Below are 20117 nucleotides of genomic sequence, written 5' to 3' on the forward strand. Positions count from 1 at the left end.
TCTTTGCCATGTGGCCAGACCACTAATGTGTAATCCACATATCTAAACTAAGCAGATGGTTTTAGTCCACTTGAAGCTATTGCTTTTGTTTTAAAATCTTCCATGTACAAATTCGCTATCACAGGAGACAAAGGAGAGCCCATTATAGAAGTCACCTTGCCAGAATAAGTAGGTGTTCTTTAGACAGTGTTCAGCTCGTTTTGGGATATCTTTGGCTAAACCGTTGTTCATTTTCAGTTTCATTTATTAGGTATAACCCTGTGAGCCATGCGGCTCTTGACTCGGGTGCAACCGCAACAAACAAAAACATCTTAAAGTGACTACACGCAACAGAAAAATCCAGGAAAAAACAGCAAAGTCTTCCAGAAAAAACACCGTATTTCAACGCTGTGTGCAAAACTCCCAGTGGGATGTTCAGAGTTTTTGATGAACGAAGAGGTCCTACTGATGTAGGGCTGTATTTGTTTTGCTACGTATTGTGCTAATTTGTACGTGGCAGAGCCTATTGTACTAACTATGGGTCTTAATGGGACATCAGGTTTGTGAATTTTTGGTAGCCCATAAAGTCTTGGTGGTTTTGATGCCCTTGGTTTGATCAGGTATTGCTCTTCCACGGGAATTGATGACTTGGCAATGATTGCCGTTGTTTTACAGTTTGCATTTGTTTGCTATATTATTTCTTTCAGTGGGCCATTGTGTTGTCATTTAACTTTTTCCATCATTAGTTGTCTCTGCACAGGAATAATTGCCGTACAGGTCAACGAACCCTCTGAAACTTTTGTTTTGTTGTGTTTCTAGTCACAGAATTCAGCATATTCTCTTCAGTCTGAATCCTCCACTGGACAGCAATCGCCCTGTGGAATGACCCGAAGGTGACATTCTGTGACTGGTTCACATGTTTCGGCGAATGTTCCTTTTCATCCAAATGTTGTTCGGAAATGTGCCAGTGTCTCCAGCACGTCACAGAGGTGGTGTGGTGTGTCTGTTGGCCTATTTCGTCGAGTTGGCCACTTGGCCCCGCGTTGCCGCACCCGAGAGCTCCTTTAAGGAAAAGCTCAACAAATTTGCCAGTAACACAAGTGAAAAAAAAAGGGAAAAAATACATAATGGGTGACTTTTCGGGAATGGCCCCTTCTTCATAGCACATTCATCTCTTGAAGTGTAACTGATAGCCTGCATTGTATGCAGCTTTACAGCTGAACAAGCTCTGGAGGCAGGCGTTGAGAGCTTACGACTGCAAAAGCACATGTATTGTGGCGGTGAGGGATTTGCCCTCTCGCTGGTGAAACTAGCTGATGCCATCAAACTTTAATCATATTGGAACTGGGACTATTCTTTGGTAGGAGGCTTTAACATTACTTGTGGTGTGTTCAGTCTCATTTGACTAACAATTAAATTGCTCTCCTTTTGTCTACCTTCTTGCCGACATGATGTTCGTATGCGCACCTCATCTCCCAGCCTTGAATTGCAAATGGACCTGTTGGTAAACACGCAGATTGCCAGGCCACCCTTCGTATTTTGTCTCCGAAGTTACTCAACCAAGCTGTTTATGTTTTTTCGCACCTCCGATTAGCACAGTCAGCTATTTACGGTGCGAAGGAAGTTCAATATACGTACATGTCGCTTTGATTGCAATAGATTTTTCTAATGCATTGTTGTGAACGTGGAGGTCACCACCCACACCCGATAATAAGTGCCATCGCCAGAGACCACCCAATATCTGCTTCAAGTCTCACGCCACTTAAGATTCGTATCGTATCTACAGCACTCGGCATTGATGAACGGAAGATATTTCATAGTAATCATTGTTTTCAGCCCGTTGTCAATTCACTGGTCTATAATGCCCCCGCCGCCCCCCATGCCAAGTCGATCACAGGGTTTGTTTGACCATACTTCATCATGTTGGTCAGGTGAAAGGGATACCATTTTAAATGTCACTCACTACTGATGTCAACCGTGGGCTGGAATCGAACTCGGTGTTACTGGGGTCACAGCACAGTGCACAAATCACTCCACCACCACCACTGCTTGACCCCAGACGGTAGATGCGTCCTGTAACATCAATTGAGTAATGTTTTTTTCTCAAAATCAAAACAGTATTGATCCACAGCACTGAAGCAGTTCAAATCCGTTTTTTGGTAGCGACACGGGGCTCTCGCCTTGTGAAGGGAGCTAAAAGCACTACAGGGAGGCTGCGATCCCACTAGAGGGCGCTGTACTACAGCGCCCGAAAATCGCGTGGCTATTACTTAACGTTTCTTATTTTTCCATGAACAAAGTTTCACTTAGCTTGGCTAGATACTCCCTGAAGCACAGCCTAGGTATATCTCTAACAAAACAACCGCTGTTTCATTTTCACGTTGCATTTCTCCCTCTCTTTTGCACGCTTATGTCAGTCAAAAAAAATCTACCCTCTCCGTTCAACCAACAACAGCAACAGGCCATGTTCACAAAATCGCGGCATGACAGGCGGGAGGTCAGGAGAGTGCTGCCCTTGCCTGGTTTCGAATCGCACAGCGGCGTTGTCACTCGCCGTAGCCGTGGGACGCAGCGACACGTCGCCACGCTTGACAGGTGCGTTGAGATTGGCAGGAGCGTAAGTGGGCTTGCCTGCACGTGGTCAGCGTTTGTCGCCCGCCGTCACTGTTTGTCGGGCGCGATACCCTCGGCCGCGTGACCGAGTGCCCCCCCCCCCGTCCCCCCCATCTCAACCCGGTTTGGCTGGAGGGAAATTAAATTCAAACCACCGTCCTTTATTTATCTCACTGAGAGCCTGATTGAAATTCGTTTTCCTTTTTTGTCTCGAGGGTGAGTGTAGTATCTTGGGAATGTTTTTATTATTCCCACAGTGTTTATCAGTTGTTATTTAATGATAGTGAAAAGTATGTGGCGGCTTGGACAGGGCACATCACGAGAAGCGGTGATGTTCAGGACTCACTGTGGAGTGACAGCTAAAGGAAGGAAGGCACCCGAGTGATGGAGTAGATAAATCAGCTCATGTGGAGGTGCTGGATGAATTGTTGCATCACAGGATTGTGAAAGATGGCGACAGCCTGGACTGATAGAGGAACGGCTGACAATGATTATCTCAAAATGTAATTTGGAAGTTAACAATGGCCCTCTGTGTTTTTTTTGTGAATGACATTACATGACCTTTAACATCCACCTTATAGCAGACAACATACGTGGACTGGTACATTTTTTTGGGCAGAAATGTCCTCTTGATATGCAAATTCTTTTGTCAAGGTGCCCTTTCCCCCCCTTCCAATCCAGCTTATATATATGCTCCAAGCACGTGTGCTGTTTCATTCAGACGCTGTCGCCTCGACAGACCTGGTTTTCACCTGAGGACGGCTGCTTGCGTTGTGGCCGAAACGTCGTGAGAATTATTTTATTATGTTTTATTTTTATTATTTTATTACTTCCCTTCTACGTGACTTTACCGAAAGAACCAAGAAGACAGAAATGTCCTCTTGGTCAAAGCGGGAATTGAACTTATGGGCTCCTACATAGCGGTTTGGTGGCAAATTTGCACACTCCATCAGTCAACCCTTATCATCTCATCCTCCTCAAATTCACTTATCGTTGATTCTCCAGACACAGCAATGCATCAGATTACTTAATCACACTCAGATCTTGTGGTGCATTTAACCAAGCACTCCTCCACTAGCTAAGAAGTGCCTTTGCCAGAGACCGCATGTGGTGGATGTTTTAAATGTGATTAGCATAGCGAGTGCTCAATGTCATATTCCACTGGAGCTAAGGTCAATGCAAAGCAAATTGGGCAAGTTTATTTATTTATTATTGTATACGGTGGCTCTTCCCAGCTTAGTACTGACAAAATTATACAAATCCACTGGTGTAATTTTGTTTTTATAAAATGTCAGTTTTCTTTCATCCTTGAAGTTTTAAGACATGGGGGCCGCTGGTCTTCATGATTATCACTTGAATCTGTTTAGAAAGCCTTGCATAACCCCTCAGCGCATCGAATCGGGTGGACTTGTGTTTGCCCGCAGTTATAAGCCTACCGAACAATTTGTCACAGTGATGAGAGCTGCTTTGTCACATAAGGCTGCACTGCCTTCATTAGGTGGAGTGGACCTGTAGCTTGCGTGTAAACTCTGCCCCGATCATATGCTTATATCGGCGAGCGTAGACATGCGTTTTCCATGTCCAAAAGCGTCATCTGGTGGGAGAAAATACAAGTGGTTAAAAACAGGGGCTGCATGATTTAGCATAGGAAGACTGGCGTAGGAGGCCATGATGGCGTAATAATAAACGTGTCTCACGGTGTTAAGCGTGCTGGTATTTTATCAGTGTTGGCCAAACTGAAGACAGCGCTCGGTGACATCAATATCAGACGTGTGAAACATGCTCACGTACGCTCGTAAAATAAGTGTTTCCCAGTAATTTTGCAATCAAAGCTCTTCGCGATTAATGCACAACGACTTGATTACAAGTTAAACATTGTTTTATACTTGTAAATGAAAACTTTTTGTTCACCAGGAATTGAGCCCATCATCTTCTCACAAAAATATGATCCTCTCACGTCCAACACCTCCATCACAGCATCTCTGGTCTAAGAAATACTGCTTTTAAAATACTCACATTCTATAATGATAAAAATTTACAGACCTTTGTCATGCGCTGCTGGGTGAAGGTCTCCCCCACACCATTTTGATCATAGGAGTTGTGTAACCATATTTCACCACCTTGGGTTAGTGTGGATTCGTGAAGGGGGTGTATAACATTTGCCATTGATATTATCTGTGGCCAAGAATCAAATTATTATTTGCTGGTTTCATAACACAATGTGCTAACCCACGGCGCGTTACGCCAGCGAAGCTATATTACATTTGTTTAGTTTACTCTACTTAAGAACAAATGATAATGTTAGTACATTTTGCTAATTAAGACATTTTTGTGATGTCATCTACCAAAGGTCATGCTCTAGCATGTAGTCATGCTAAATTGCCTTATGTGAGAGTTATGAATGGGCGTTTTCTTCATCACATAACATGCCAATCTTGGAACATTTGTAATATGTTTCAAGAGAGTTAAAAGTGGAGCTCTGCATTTTTTTACACTGATAGCAGAAGAGCCTCCATGAGATGGAGCTCTAGAGAGTGAGTATATTGGCCTGTAGTGGATGTGTTGTCCTCCGCATCCTCGCTGGCCAAATACCTTGGAAGAGGTGGGAACTCCCACACTTTATCCCACCACGCGCGACCTTCCATTCAACTAGAAACATGTATTTAGAGTATTTGGCTGCTATAAATTTCCACGCGATAAGCCACTTCGTTGAGCTATCATTTGTGGCCAGGTCCCTTCTGAAAAAGAGCTATATAGCTCAGTGGGCATTACCTGGTAAAATATTTTTTTTTTGTTTAGAACTAACTGCGGTGTACCAATTTATACTGTGGGGTGGATAGAGGGTGGCTGATTTAAGAAACTTGCACTGTTGTTTCAACTGCCGTGTCTGGAGAATGAACTGGCGACCTCTGGATTGGAAGTACAGCGTGCCAACCATTACGCCATGCAGAGTCCCTTTTAACATGTAATTCAGGAATATAAAAGGAAAATAAATCCCTAAAATTGGCTTCCTCTGAATGGCCAATCGAATGCCACACTATCTTGATCGTCTCACATTCTGATGCTGGCACGGTTAGTCTGATAATTGAGTTGATGTTATTGTATTCTGAAGCAAACCGCATCATGACTCCCCCGTGTTATTTATTGCCTTTGTAAAAAAAAAACGTGAAATTATTGCTATGAATAACCTGAGCCTGCAGTTTGGTTTCCAATTATAGTGACCATGTGGAAATGATTACACAAGCAAAACGGAAATATTTGAGATCGATTTTTCTCGACTTTTTTTGTAAAAAGAAATAACCTTGCACTGTAATGAATATGATGAATTTGAATTAACTGATATGGGTAGAAACCTCAATCTCACCGCACAATGGGAACACGATTTATGTGATTTAATGCTTGACGGGAGTTGATTGAGCGCAGATCCCATGCCATGCTGGCTCAGCACTCTAACGTCACCAGTATTCCACTGAGTGAGGCTTTTGTATTAAAATAAGCAATGTTGGGAAGAAAAACCATTTACGCGCAGAAATTACATCTATGCAAACTTATTTTTTCAAGAAATGTTCAACTGCATTTGCGCTAATCTGCACGTGGTTCACTTGTATACTACAGTAAAACCTTGGATTGCGAGCATAATTTGTTCCGGAAACGTGTTTGTAATCCAAATCACTCGTATATCAAAGCACTGGTATATCAGTTGTGATCACGTGACACTTGGCAGACAAAGCGTATACACGTACTACTCGTATTGCAAGACCTCGCTCGTTTATCAAATAAATATTTATTTAAAAAAATTGCTCGTCTTGCAAAATACTCGCAGACCAAGTTACTCACAATCCAAGGTTTTACTGTATACTTATTTTTCTAATGCAATACACGGATAATAGAATGCATTTGCAGCGTGCATTCCTCTTAATCCGCAAAAAATTGTCGATAACAGGATGCCATTCCAAAATAACGTATCAAGGATAATAGGAAGAATATGGCCACGAAGAAATATGAGTTTCTAGGGATCCTTCTGCTGCCGCAGAATAATAGCAGTCACGGACAATAGGGCCGCGGTTTAGAGGAGTTCTATGTTGTCGTTTTTGTTGTTTAACTTTAAAACCTCACTGGTTATTTGAGAGTACCTCTAATTATCACGGTGCCGCATTCGCGGCTGTGGACGTGAAAAAAAACAACTAACACTTAATGACACTGGCCGCGTGCTCAGCAAGGGTGAAATGTTCAGCAGGCGATGATCACGCCGAGCCAAAACTTTCTCAGCGCTGTTGTTCAATGACACAGGCTTGCTCTGTGTTTTCCCCAGTATTTCTGGCACACTTTTCTCGCTGCCTCGTGGGGGGTTTCTTTTTTTGGTGACCTCCAATAATGATGCGGCGTCACGGTTACCGTTGCTCTGGGGGAGGGTGGTTGGGTTGGGGGACGCCAATGTGCTGCACGCTCTGAATTGTGAGTCACCTCTCTATGATAATTACCACCACCACCCTTACGTCCGTGGCAACAACAGAGAGGCTCCTGGCTCTGCTTTGGTGATGTATCGGGTCTGGAACAGCTGAGAGCTTTCAGAGCAGCCTTAACATCTGTTGCAGAAATGTGATACTCCCTTCTTTCCGAAGTCACCCTTCCTGCCCGCCACTCTGCGTGGAGTTCACGAGAAGCCTTGCATGCCTTCAGCGCCCCCTTCGTTTAATGGTGCTGCTGACAAAAAAAATGTAAGTTAATGTTTTGGGGTTGAAGCTTCAAAGGATGATGAACCACCTTTCATAGTTTCAGAGCATAATGGTATTAACTTAGAAACAGACCTCCATTCTTTATCACAACATATAAATAGCACGTGTTTTAGTTATCGGCCAGTTGGTTTTCCAATAGGCTGATAACAAATGCTGCTTGATGATATTGGTCTGAAAAGCCAGCAGGCCAATTACTTGAAGATTTGTATTCAAAACATGGAGACACAGAATAAATGTCTGTATAATGGTTGGGTAGTTTGGTGGTTGGAATCCGTTTATAAATGAGTGTGACTTGTTTTTTTCCATCTTTGTATGGCTGATGTAGATGCAGAGCAACAACTACAATTTAACATTCAGGTAGTCAAGCCCCAGATAACCGCATCAGGAGCAGCAGAGTGTATCGCTGTAATGTTTTTTTCGGATTTGTAGATTGGGCATGGCGTCGTGAAATGTTGTGCACTCTGTTCTGGATGACCACAATCGCACATTGGAGAGTTTCTAATTTTCCATTTGTCCATCGGGTATTCGCATCTGCCATGGTTTGTGCGGATGCGGTTTAGGGTGAACCATTTGCTTCATGGAGGGGTTGGTGGAACATGCAAAGCATAATCTCGTGTTAACAGACTCCCCAATGTGTAGGGCGATGAGTAGGTAGCAGTGCAGAAAGTAGGTAGATGACTTGTCTACAAGTTATTGAGAGGTCTTTTGAAGGTTCTCCCGTTTCGCCACAGTGATCTACTCAATCAATAAAACTTCCCAGGCAAGATCCTCTTTAAACAGAGGCTTGAGACTTAGTGATACTTTCTTGATATTTTAAGCGGCTCTGTAATAATACAGTTGTGTTATTATGCAAACTGTACGCTATGCCACACTTAGCCTTGAAGTCAATCCCATAAAAAAAAAACCTTTAACCATCTGATATAGCACCCTTGACTCATGCAATATTGAACCCTTGCCCACTCTAATACAGAACCATCAGTTCAGTTGGGTAATTCACTTTGGGTTATTGAAAGTGTTATCCAAAATGAATACCCCTATTTAATAAGCATTTTTGCCACGCAATTCTAAAATTCACCAAACAAATGACACAGTAACGTGTCAGTGGTAGCACGTACATACTTTAATGGTGTGATACTGTGGTGGCAGTGGTACCGAAGCACAAATAACAAATACTCAACACATGCATCAATAGCACTGTGTAATGGCCCTTCTGCCTCGAGGGTGCCACGGTAGTGAGATGTTAACTCCCTTGCGTGGTGTGCAGAAAGTCGTGGATTTGATCTCAACCCTGCGCCTGTATATTTGGAGATGGCGTGTTCTCTCCGTGGTCGCGCCTGTATTTTTCTCTGGGTTCTCCGTTTTTTTCGTTCGCATTTAGAAACATGTATTTCGAGTATTTGATTGCTATTAATTTCGACGTGATAAGCGACTTCATTGGGCTATAATCTGTGGCCAGGTCGCTACTGAAATAAAGCTTCATAACTCAGTCGGCCTTACCTGGTAAAATAAAAATAAAAACTCTCTTTGACAGCCAATGGCCCTTCTTCCTAGCTCTGCTATGAAGAGGCCCATTTCCTGAAACGTTATGTATCATACATACCTGCACATGTATTGTACCCTACCCTGCCAGTTTAATTTCACTGTCCAGTCCCCTTGTATCAATACCTTGGCCACTCCAAGCTCCAAGTCGAGGACTCCTTACCCACACTGCCGCATTTACGTCATAGAGTGATTGTAGGCAAGGTCACGTGATGGCGCAGTTTTCAATGTGGAAACAATGATGCTATTATCTCTGGCGCCTCTCGCGAAGTGTGTGTGCGTTTGCGCGGATATTGCGCTTATAATTAAGATATTCGGCAGTGCACCCTTGAAGAATCACACGAATTGAAGGTCTGTGTGTGGATAACTAATTTTAGGGGTGAATTGAGCCATTCTACCCAAACCAAGCGAGCCTCAAAGGGGTGAAGGTGTGGGAACTATAGACGAAAAACTAAACCATTTTTTTTTTATTTAACCAGGTAAGGTTCACTGAGCTATGTAGCTCTTTTTCAGAAGCGACCTGGCCACAAATGATAACTCAATTTAGTGCTTATCACGTGGAAATGTAATGCAGCCAATACAACAAACGCATGTTTAAAAATTTGGAAGGAAAAATCCGGACGACCCGGAGAAAATACACGTGACCACGGGGAGAACATACAAACTCCAAATATACAGGCATCAGGGTTGGGATCGAACCCATGGCCTCCTTGCATATCAGGCTAGGTCGTTAACATCTCGCCACCATGGAACGAGATGGGGGGTAAGGAGAGATGGTGCACGTGAGGGTGTGGAGGAGTTTGGGATGATAAAAGGGCATTAGGGGGCCATCTTGGTGACTTTATTTTTAAAAAAACATCCGATGTAATCGTGAAATAAATGCTCTGGCCAGAATTAAACAATATTAACCAGCGCAAACTTGCATCGTCACCTCTTTACATTTTTTACTATAGCACATTTAATTAACCGTTTTATATTAACCATGTAAACATTTGAATATAGTTGAATCCTGGGAAAACATTGAAAGTGTGTTTGAGGATGGATATAATGTGGGCGTGTGGATATTTGTAACAATACATCAATAAATAATGTTTTTAGTGGCGTTCATGGTTGAATTAGTGGAATTTAAGTAGTCGCACGAAGTCGAGGCTGGGTATAAGTGCACGGCCTTGAGAGCAAGGCCAGCTATGCTTATATCCAAAGCAGTGTGTGCTTGTATCAGAAGTTTCCTCTTGCCTCCCCCTACCAGTGTAATGCAAGCACGTGTCATCATTTATATAAGAACTGTGCTAATATACGCGTGCTTATTTCCAGCTTCTGCTGTGTTAATTTCACGAGTTGTAAACAAATGTGCCCAACACGTACAGGTCCACAGATCCACTTTGTTGTCCTGTCATATCCTGCCCACCTCACATCCCAGTGGGTGGATTAGAGAGAGGTGATCGTGAATGTGCACATTTATGTGACCCACAAACCCGTGTCTCCCCAAGTGTGCGATACGGTGTGCAAATCCACGCCCAGCTGATCGCACCTGCGGTCACATATGAGGCACTGTCTATTGAGGGTCTGCTATACCCACGTTAGCTGCTCAACCTGAGCTGTAAATGTTCTGATACGTGCATTGTATTTGTGCTGTTCGCTTTTTGGCGTTCTCTGGTCTGACACTGGTGAAACTAGGCCCTAAAGAAGGCTGTCTTTGGTGTAGGCCAACCAGCTTCAAAGAAAATGCATATATTATCAGAGCATGTTCGTTTGCATGTTTTGCCACAAGTACGTGTGCTTTAATGCACACTTGATTCCTTGCAAAAGGTCTCTATTTGGTGTTTGAACATCTTAACATCTGCTTTATTGCCAGACATGGTAAACATATATTATTATTTTTCACATAGCCATGTTGCTTCATTTACATCCTCGTTTTAAATTGCTCCCACAATCACGGGACTTGTGATGCCTTGGTCCTGCTCAGCTGCCTGCCTCAGTATAGGCCTGATCTCTCCAGGGATCGGTAGAATACAGGGCAAGGGGGAAGTGTTACATTTGATTCCTCGGCTGGGACTTGCGAGCACAAGGCTAAGCGCAGGCGCATCAAAGTGCTGGCTAAAAATACGTCGTACGAGCATCTTGTTTGTTATAGTTTTGCTGTCACCAAAAGGTTTTGTACACTCACAAGTGATGAGATGTTTAACATCACAAGTATTATAATGAGGTTGCTTCGTACACCGTGTAAACTTTAATAATTAATCCGATTGCTAAGGTCAAACAATGTGCTTCCTTATCCATTTATATTTCAGTTTGGAATTTATGCGATATTTAGAACTCTGAGTGCCAATGGAATGCCATTAGTGATGTCATGGAAAGGAAACCTTGGACTATGATAATTTTTGTATCTAATTCCAAAAAAAATCATTAGAAACTATCCCTTTCAGAATACGGTTACTATAATGATTAGCGAAAGGCCATAAGTGGGAAAGTGATGGAATGCAGTTTCTTTTCATTACACAAGCAAATCAAATCAAATTTAAATGGCTTTACAAATCCCATTCAGGGCACCAATTAAAGGCACGGTCGCGGTGCCTGCATCATGAATGTTCCACACGTCTCGCTAACACAGTTGTCACTTGCAGGGCCACGACACACGTTTGCATTCGGTGCAAAAGGCGGTGGCCAGAAGTATAAGAAAGACGCCCGTGCCACCAGATTATGCACAACCCTGCCAAGCCACGCCCTTGTCCCCCCACTTGCCAGAACATTGCTCCCTGGACAGAAGCTCCCCTCACTCTGCTGTCTGGATATGGATCTGCCTCCCTGAACACATTGTCAGGCAAATCACTGATTCTGATCTTCAGGCCTTCAAATGCTGAGCACATAGACATCTCCTAACTTCACCACACGCCTTGTGTAAGACCGAGTCTTTGAGCTGCAGTGAACCAATGATTATGACAATTAGATGTATTAATATCTGATATGGCTATTTTTCACAATAGCACCCAATTAAAAAAAGTAATGTAACCATTCGTAATGGCCACCACTCAAGCGTCTCTCTCTACGTCTGACCAACGGATGTCAACGCGCGTCAGGCCAGGGTTTGGTCAATCGGGACGACACAATTGCTGGTTGCTTGTTTGGTCCCCAGCAGCAGCCTTGCAGCACGGTTGAAGGAGTCCATTATTTGGTTGCGTTTGTTAATGCAGTGACCGGGCTGGGTTGTTATGGAACTGGGGGTTAGGCTGCCCTCTTTGCGAGCCCTAGACATATTTTGGTCATGATATGTTTGCTTTTGTTTGAAGGTGTACGAAGAATGAGTCACTCGGCACACGTAAGTTGAGCGAATTCACACAATGTATAAAATGAGACCAGTACTAAGATGCAAAAGAGATGAGAGCACTTAAGGGGATTAAAAAGATGACATAAAGGAGGAAACTGAGAGCAGGGTATAGTGCTTTTGTAAAACTTAATTTCATAATAACCGACCCGTGTGACTACAGAAAAAGTTTTGAATTAGCGAACATTACCCGCAATGACATGGATCAGAAACATGGACAAGAAGATGGAACAAAGGCTGAAAAGTATGTCAGGAAGCATGGCAAGATGCGTGATTGGAATGACATTGAGAGACAGAAAGAGTAATACTGGTAGGAACCTCCTGGTTCCACCAGCCCACAGGGGATTATTGTGTCCCTCCGTCGTGCATCCAAAAATGGGAGGGGTGGGGCTGGATGGGGAGGGAGGGGCTGGGTGGGGAGGGCCTGGGTGGGGAGGGTGGGGCTGGGTGGGGAGGGGAGGGTGGGGAGGGGCTGGGTGGGGGGTGGGAGGGGTGGGGCTGGTTGGGGAGGGGCTGGTCACCCCGTGGTGCCCTTATAAATCTCAACGTTTAACCTCCTCACGCCGGCTTGTGCCCGCCCTCACAGTCGGGCATATTTACGGAATACACCACGCCGCCGTTGACCCTGGCCATTGACCGAGCAACCCAAGGTTCCTACCAGCTCCCTCCGCAGGAATGTGTTACCGGGATCATATGACACGTGCAACTTAGAGACATCACCGTCACTGGTAATTAATAAAGGGGCGATTTACAAAACACAAGGTTGGTGATGGAATGGTACACCAAGGAGATAACTCCCTTCAGGATGACCACAGTGGGTATGGAGAGATGGGGTCAGCTTATGTGCAGAAGCGAGATAGATGGTAGCATCGCAAGACTTTAGGAGATGCCGACAGAATGAAGAAGCCTTCATCAGGCGCCACGGTGGCTGGGAGATGTTAACTACCTCGCCTGGTATGCAGGAGGTCGTGGGTTCGATCCTGACCCTGACGCCTGCTGTATATTTGGAGTTTGCGTGGATTTTATTCCGGGTCCTCTGGTTTGTCACTCCACATTGTGAAACATGCGTGTAGAGTATTTGGCTGCTATACATTTTCACATGATAAGCCACTTCGTTCAGCTGTCATTTGTGGCTAGGTTGCTTTTGAAAAAGAGCTACATAAGCTCAGTTGGCCTTACCTGGTCAAATGAAATGGCAAAACAAATATTCTACTCTTCTGTATGGCAATATGTTCAGGAGCTAAATGCCAATGTCGTGGTTTGCTAGCCATGAGAGGGCTTCAGGAGAGAGAGCGTTTGTGTACTTTTGCAACTCCTCCATTGAAGGAACACAAACTAGAGTGTTTTACTATATGGTCCATGGTTTGGGTTACATTGCCACAATCGCACTCCTGTGGCATGTCTTTAATTCCCCATTCATGAACATTGGCCTATGGATGTTTTGGTGCGGTTGATGATTACACCGGTGTCTTCGAGAAGGAATGCCAACGCATGGAGGTGCGATGTTTGGATATCGAATGAGGTGATTGTCATATTTGTGGTCCGTTGACCGTAGCCGATGAAGGCGATGCATTTGGACAGTGTTTTAACAAGTCAGTGCCAGCCCACCAAATGGAACAAATGTTGGCCTGACCAGTTGCCATGTGGCTGCCACGAGATGCCACGCCGTGACTCGCCTCGTGGAATCCCGCATTGCTGTGGTGGCGATGGTGGCCGCAGTGGTGGTAGTGAACGCTGTGCATTTGGCAGCACAAGTGGAGAGGCGCCACTTTGAGAGGCAGACGTTTACTTTTGGGATTTATCTTGAGGATCAAGTGTCGGCCTGGGAGATGTCGCCCACCTACTCCCCCGTAATCTGTCCCCGCCCCAGCAAACGGCCGCTCCTCCCGGCATCCCCGCACCCCACACCACTCGGTGTGCAGCCTTCTCCAGTCACCAGTCCTCATCAAAAATAATCATCATTAGCAGATGATATTGGTTAATTTCCTGTATTTGCGGCCCTGTGAAGGCCTATTGTTTTAGCAACAGTGTGCAATGCAGCTACAGTAAATCCAATGTTGTACTGTACTATGCGCTCGCTGTCTTTGTTTCCCACCCTCACCAACCGGCACTGGTCAGGATGGTAAAGTGGTCAAATTATCTACACCGCTCTCCACGGCCATGGAGAGGCTCTCATCCAGCAGTGGATTTGCAAGTATTTTTCTCAAAGAAAGAATATGGGAGAGACATAAAAATAAAACTTAAAAACAACTTCAAGGATCATAGAAAAAATATTGACCGTTCACCACCACACTGGTCAGTGCAGGTCGGTTCGGGGAGTCTAGGACGATATATATCACTTGCTACAGGTATTAGTACTGTCCAGGAATTTAATTCAGGTCACAGGATTCATCATGCAGTTCACGAACCACTGTGCCAGCACTTCTCACCCCGTTTGTATAATAGATGTAAAATGCGAGATGGAGGGTTACTATGTCACGCTACAGCTAATAACAGTGAGATGAGCAGGCTTACAACTAATCTACAACTCGCATCGTAACAATAGCCTGATTACTAATCTAGTATATAATTACAATCACTCCCCCCTTGAATCTTGGCACCTGATGAGTTAATGAGTTAATGATGACGTCACCCTGCTGCTGCTCTATATAAGAACGGGAGACACAGGAGAACCTCACCATTCTGGCGAATTGCCCGATGATGCTGGTTGCAATTACCAGCGAAACGTCGTACTCAAATTGTAAATGTTGTGGCTTCAACACACCGGTGGGCTAAAGCAGTGAACTATTTGTCTTTGTCAACATGACACTTTTTTACTGATTGGCCGTGTCGGGTGGTGGAGGGTTACGACACATTTATAAATAAACGCGATCTAAACCCAAAAACGTTGATTATGAATTACAATTCATATTAGTCATTTGCAATTTAAAAAAAAATGCTTTGTCATCTTATTATATGCCAGGTAAATTAACATTTTAAATGTGGCAGTTTGTGTGCACCTGGGTTTATTATGTCTTGGTGGGGAGAGAGGTTTCATGATAAAATAATTCATGCAAAGTCAGATCTTGTTGTTTGTAACTATGGCATTTCACGGACAGCGTTTTGAAGTTTAAAATTTGAAGATTGAAAACCCAATGTTATTAGTATTTGTGGAAAACCTAACCGACATCTCAAACCAGTGTCAAAATGCTGCCACCTGCTCAAACAGTTGGGAGTCTGCTTTTTTTCCTAAACATCATTACCTACTCCACTCATATATGCCAATGGATTTGAGTGACAGCCTGCAGATGGTTGAACCGCTTTATTACCTCGCACTGATATTAAAAACAAATTGCATAATTTGCTGTACTTTGTTTTTATGAAGCGGTCCAGTTTCCTTCGACAATTGCTGATGGGGTTTAAGAGTCGGCAACCCTGCCGCTTAAATCGGTAGGGCAGGCGAGTCTCGCGGCACCACCGTTATTACGCGCTGTTGGTAATCGGAGCCCCGAGCTGTTCTCCCACGTGACGCGTGTGTTCTCCTTCACTGGGCCGGGCGGGCGGGGGAGCAGCGGAGGATCGGGCGAGCAGGCGAATGAACGAGCGAGCTAGAGCACAGGCGGGTGGGCAATCGGGGACTCATGGGTCGGCAATCAGCAGAACAATAGGGGGTGGCAGGGGGGTGGCGATTAGACGCAGAGAGCGGTGGTGGCGGCGATAACGGAGTGAGATAGAGAGGGAGCGACACCACGCCCTGAGCCGCTATTCTCCCCCGCCACTGCCCACCGCCGGGTACAAGGGTGAGCCACGCGGCATGCGCTCGAACCGTTGCTACCACGCAGCAGCGGCGGCAGCGGCAACAGCAGCAGCGGCAGTGCCCGAGTGAAGGCAGCCGCCTTCCCTCGCGCCGCAATGCTTCCCTTTACTGCGAAGGAGGTAAACGCACTGTTACTCGCTGCCGCTCCGCTCTTAATACACGTCCTGCCGGGTCGGGGGGGGGGGCGTCTCTTGCGTTGCGTTGGCGAGCCAGCAAAGTTGATCACGTGGCGAGCGTGGACTTGTTTTTATGTGCGTTATGATTGAATGACAAGCTTGTGGTAGGTAGTGGGAGTGTTTGGTGATGGTGTTGTTGGTGTCGCTGCTGTTGTGCTGTTTTTGTGTGATGTCTCCCAATTGCTTTGTTTAATCGGCGTTGGGTGCAAGCCGATCTCTGCAGTCCTCATGTTTATGTGTCCCTGGGTTCTTCCGTAAGGCTGATGTAGATCAGAGCAACAACTGCAATTTCACATTCAGTTGGTAGCACGTGTTTTAGTTATTGGCCAGCTTGTTTGCCATTAGGCTGATAACAAATGCTGCTGGATGATATTGGTCTGGAAAGCCAATAGCCCAATTACTTAAAATATATAATTCATACATTGAGACACAGAACAAAGGTCTGTGTATAATGGTTGGGTAGTTTCGTGGTTGGAATCTGTTTTTAAATGAATCTGACTTGGATTCTTCATCTTTCGTATGGCTGATGTTGATGCAGTGCAACAACTACAATTTCATATTCAGGTGGTCAAGTCTAGATAACCGCGTTAAGAGCAGCAGAGTGTATCATCGCTGTTCTGGATGACCACAGTCGCACATCGGAGAGTTTCTAATTTTTCCATTTATGCATCAGGTATTTGCCGTGGTTTGTCCGGATGCGGTTTAGGGTTGGACCATTAGCTTTGTGGAATATCAAACCCACCGGGTAATCCTCGCCTCGTCTCTCGGTGGAATTTGCATGTACACATACATTTGTGTGTGCAATGTGCATATCTGAAGAAAAAAGCACATATCTTTGAACGTTTTTACACAACGTAGTTATCTCTCTCAAAGTATTTTGTGTGGGTAAGAGTGTGTACAAACAGTATAGGCTGTGAGTTTGTTGCATCTGAGGGTAAGGATGCATTTGAGGCACATGGGGATTTGAATTTAATTTCAGCTGTACAATTATGGAAATGCTCGCACCGTCATCAGAGATTCCATCATTCAGCAATAGATTGAGAATAGATATTTGATTAAAATATGTAACAGGTGTACAAATGTATACATTAATATATACATTCCATAAACTATATCCGATGGCCTGAAATTTCTGATTGTGATGAAATATGAACGCCGGGGCAGTTATCGTCTCTCCTGCGCCAATGTTTAAAACCCTATCCCAAGTACTAATTTCAGTCTGAGTCAACCTAGAGGACAGGGAAGTCAGGCTGAGTTTTTCATTGCCGCCGGCTTTTGTGGTGAATGGCCAGGTATCAAACCGCAGACCCGTTGAGATAGTAGCGCAGTGCCATGTCCCAGGATTTCTGAAATGCGTCCGTTTGTGCCCCTCGGCAGTGCAGGTATCTTATTTTGATCAGGCACCCGGTGTGCGAGTCATGTAAACATTTAATGTGGATTTGATTGGATAGGGTTGGTACATTTGAATAAGTTGACTGCGAAGGGGGCATGAGTATTTGGAGTTGCAGAAATGCCAGGAAGCGATCGCTGGCCCATCACTCAGAAACTCTTGAAATGTAACACAGCTCCTGTTTAGCCTTACAGAATGGTAGTGTTCTATGAGAGATGGTTATCGTCAGCACAATTCCTTCTTGCCACAGGTACATACCGAATGTTGAAACTCGCGTACCGTGTCAGGTACCTTGTTCAAGCTTGAGCCAGTTAATGGGAGGCCCTCGCTTGGTTCAGATACGATCTTCGACCGGTGTTGTTCATGGCCTACAATCAAATTTGCATTGCCAGCAGCATGTACCGCATATTGTAAACCACTGTGCCACCACTCCATAGAAAACTTGTGCACATCGTATTAAACTGCCCCCTCCCTCATGATCCATGCTGTCAACTAACCTCCCATGTTCCAAGTCCAGGCTTAAGTCTTCCTTTTTTCCTCTGCCAATAACTTCCTCTCCAATCTGCCTCACTATATTCCTGTACAGCATCTTGAGATGCGGTCACATTTAGATGCTGTATAAATCCAAATTGCTCCGTCTTGTATGCGTACGCTCATAAACCAGGACCAATTCTGATTACAGGTCCCAAGTTGATGTAGAACACCGTCATGACCCAGGCATTATGCCTGTGTTGGCAATAAAATTAACATTGTTCTGTGAGAAGTTTACAGGATTCATACTTTCAAGACATTTGCCCATCACTAAAGGACTATAGAACACCTACTAACTGGCCTTCAGGCTGTCAGCGGAGGTGAATGCCGTCGTGAAGCTTGTTTGTACACAAAGACACCTCACCTGGCTTCCGCGAAGCGTCTTCCTTTAATCTCGAGGTTTTCGCTAATGTTCCCATTGCCATTTTGTGTCTTTCAGAAGGAGCTGAGTCTGCCAAGGCGGGGAAGCTTGTAAGTACAACCGCCACGTCTCTCCTACAACGCCCTCCCTTCACAATTGCTGCCCTTTCTCAGGGCATCTCTTTCCGACCCTTTGTGTTTTCTCTCTCTCTCTCTGTGAGTCTTCTTCTTCCTCCTCTTGCGTTTGCTGTCGCAGATCAATATCCAAACCACTCAACCGCCCGCCTTTTACATCCTCGAGTTCAGTCTACCTTTTTGCGTGCCATCTTATGTCCGCCCCAAGGGGAATTCCTGGGCAATGATTGTCAGTGAGGTCGTATCCTGCACATCCGTGCTGTCCATCAAATTCGCGAGCGGCCACCTTTTAGATCACTGTTTTAGTTCAACAGTGGCAACCATTTGCTGTGTGGCTAAGGCAGAGCATCGCAAATGTATTTATTGCCTGATGCTGGACACGACAGAATGCACACGGGATTGCAAATTCGTTGCGATTGCTTTTCCCCATTTTAGACGTTAATTATTTTATCCGATTAGGGCACGCGGCCCGTAATTTCCAGACCACCGTGAGGGATGCCAGTTGATTACGTAAACTTCTTTTTCACCAAATTTCATTTGGCACAGAATGCCACTGCCTCGGGCACTCATTGGAACTCAAAAAGGAGGGCGCGTTTTGCCTCTACAAAATGCCGCACAATCGCACTTCTCGTCAAAATACCGCACGGCGCTGCCGGTGCACACCTATTCAAATCTCGTGTTTGTCCTTCTTCCTGTTTATGTATTTTGAACATCTTTCGCACCGTAACGTAGCCAACCGCGCTAATTGGAGGTGCTTTCTCTGCTAATAATGTACACCCCCCCCCCCCCCCCCCCACTCGCTCATCATCTTCAGCCAGTCCGATGCGGGTGGGAGCTCACACACATACTGCCCCTGCTTTGGATGTCTCAATAGGCCTTCAGTTCTTCTTGTCCATTGTTATGATTAGTTTCCTCGGAATCGGAAGACCCGCCTCTTTTTTTATGATCACCTTTTAACTTCTGTGAAATATCCATTGATCGCCAGCTGGCTGTTTTTTTACGTGTTTATAATTGGTGATATGGTCAATGTACATTTCATCTCCCTCACCTTATACGCAGGATGTCGTCGGTTCGATCTCGACACTGACGATGCCTGTATTATAGTTGGAGTTCGCATGCTCTCTTTCTCTCCCTGTGGTTGTCTGGATTTTTCTCCAGGTCCTCCGGTTTTGCCCTCCCCTTTTCCGAATATGTGTTCAGATCATTTGGCTGCTACTGTAAATTCCCACATTATGATATGAGCCACTTGATGAGCTATCAAATGGTCACCTCTGAAAAACAGCTAATAGCCCACTGGGCTTTAGCTGATAATTTTTAAATATGTAAATTTCAGTCTTTTCTCGAACCTTACGCCTATGACTGTGAACACTTTTACTTGTCTGCAACATGCAAATATACTATGTTGACATAGCTGTATTCATTTTCTTGCTTGAATGTGCAACGTGTAAGACATGAATTTTCATCACACAGCACACTTCTCAACATTGCATTGTCATCTCATCAATACACGCATTATTGATGTAGTGCAAAGCATTCTATA

The 20117-nt window shown here is 44.7% G+C and overlaps 1 protein-coding gene across 1 annotated transcript in view; it reads left to right on the forward strand.

The window, feature by feature from the left end:
* MAST2 (microtubule associated serine/threonine kinase 2) overlaps positions 1–20117 on the forward strand; it is a 293497-nt gene that overhangs the window by 128871 nt on the left and 144509 nt on the right. The window contains 1 exon segment of the mRNA XM_061567563.1: positions 18522–18553. Within this exon segment, the coding sequence (XP_061423547.1) occupies positions 18522–18553 (32 nt within the window).

This window comes from Lethenteron reissneri, chromosome 39 (genome assembly GCF_015708825.2).
Source record: "Lethenteron reissneri isolate LAM-NWPU_2019-01 chromosome 39, ASM1570882v1, whole genome shotgun sequence".
Lineage (NCBI taxonomy): Eukaryota > Metazoa > Chordata > Hyperoartia > Petromyzontiformes > Petromyzontidae > Lethenteron > Lethenteron reissneri.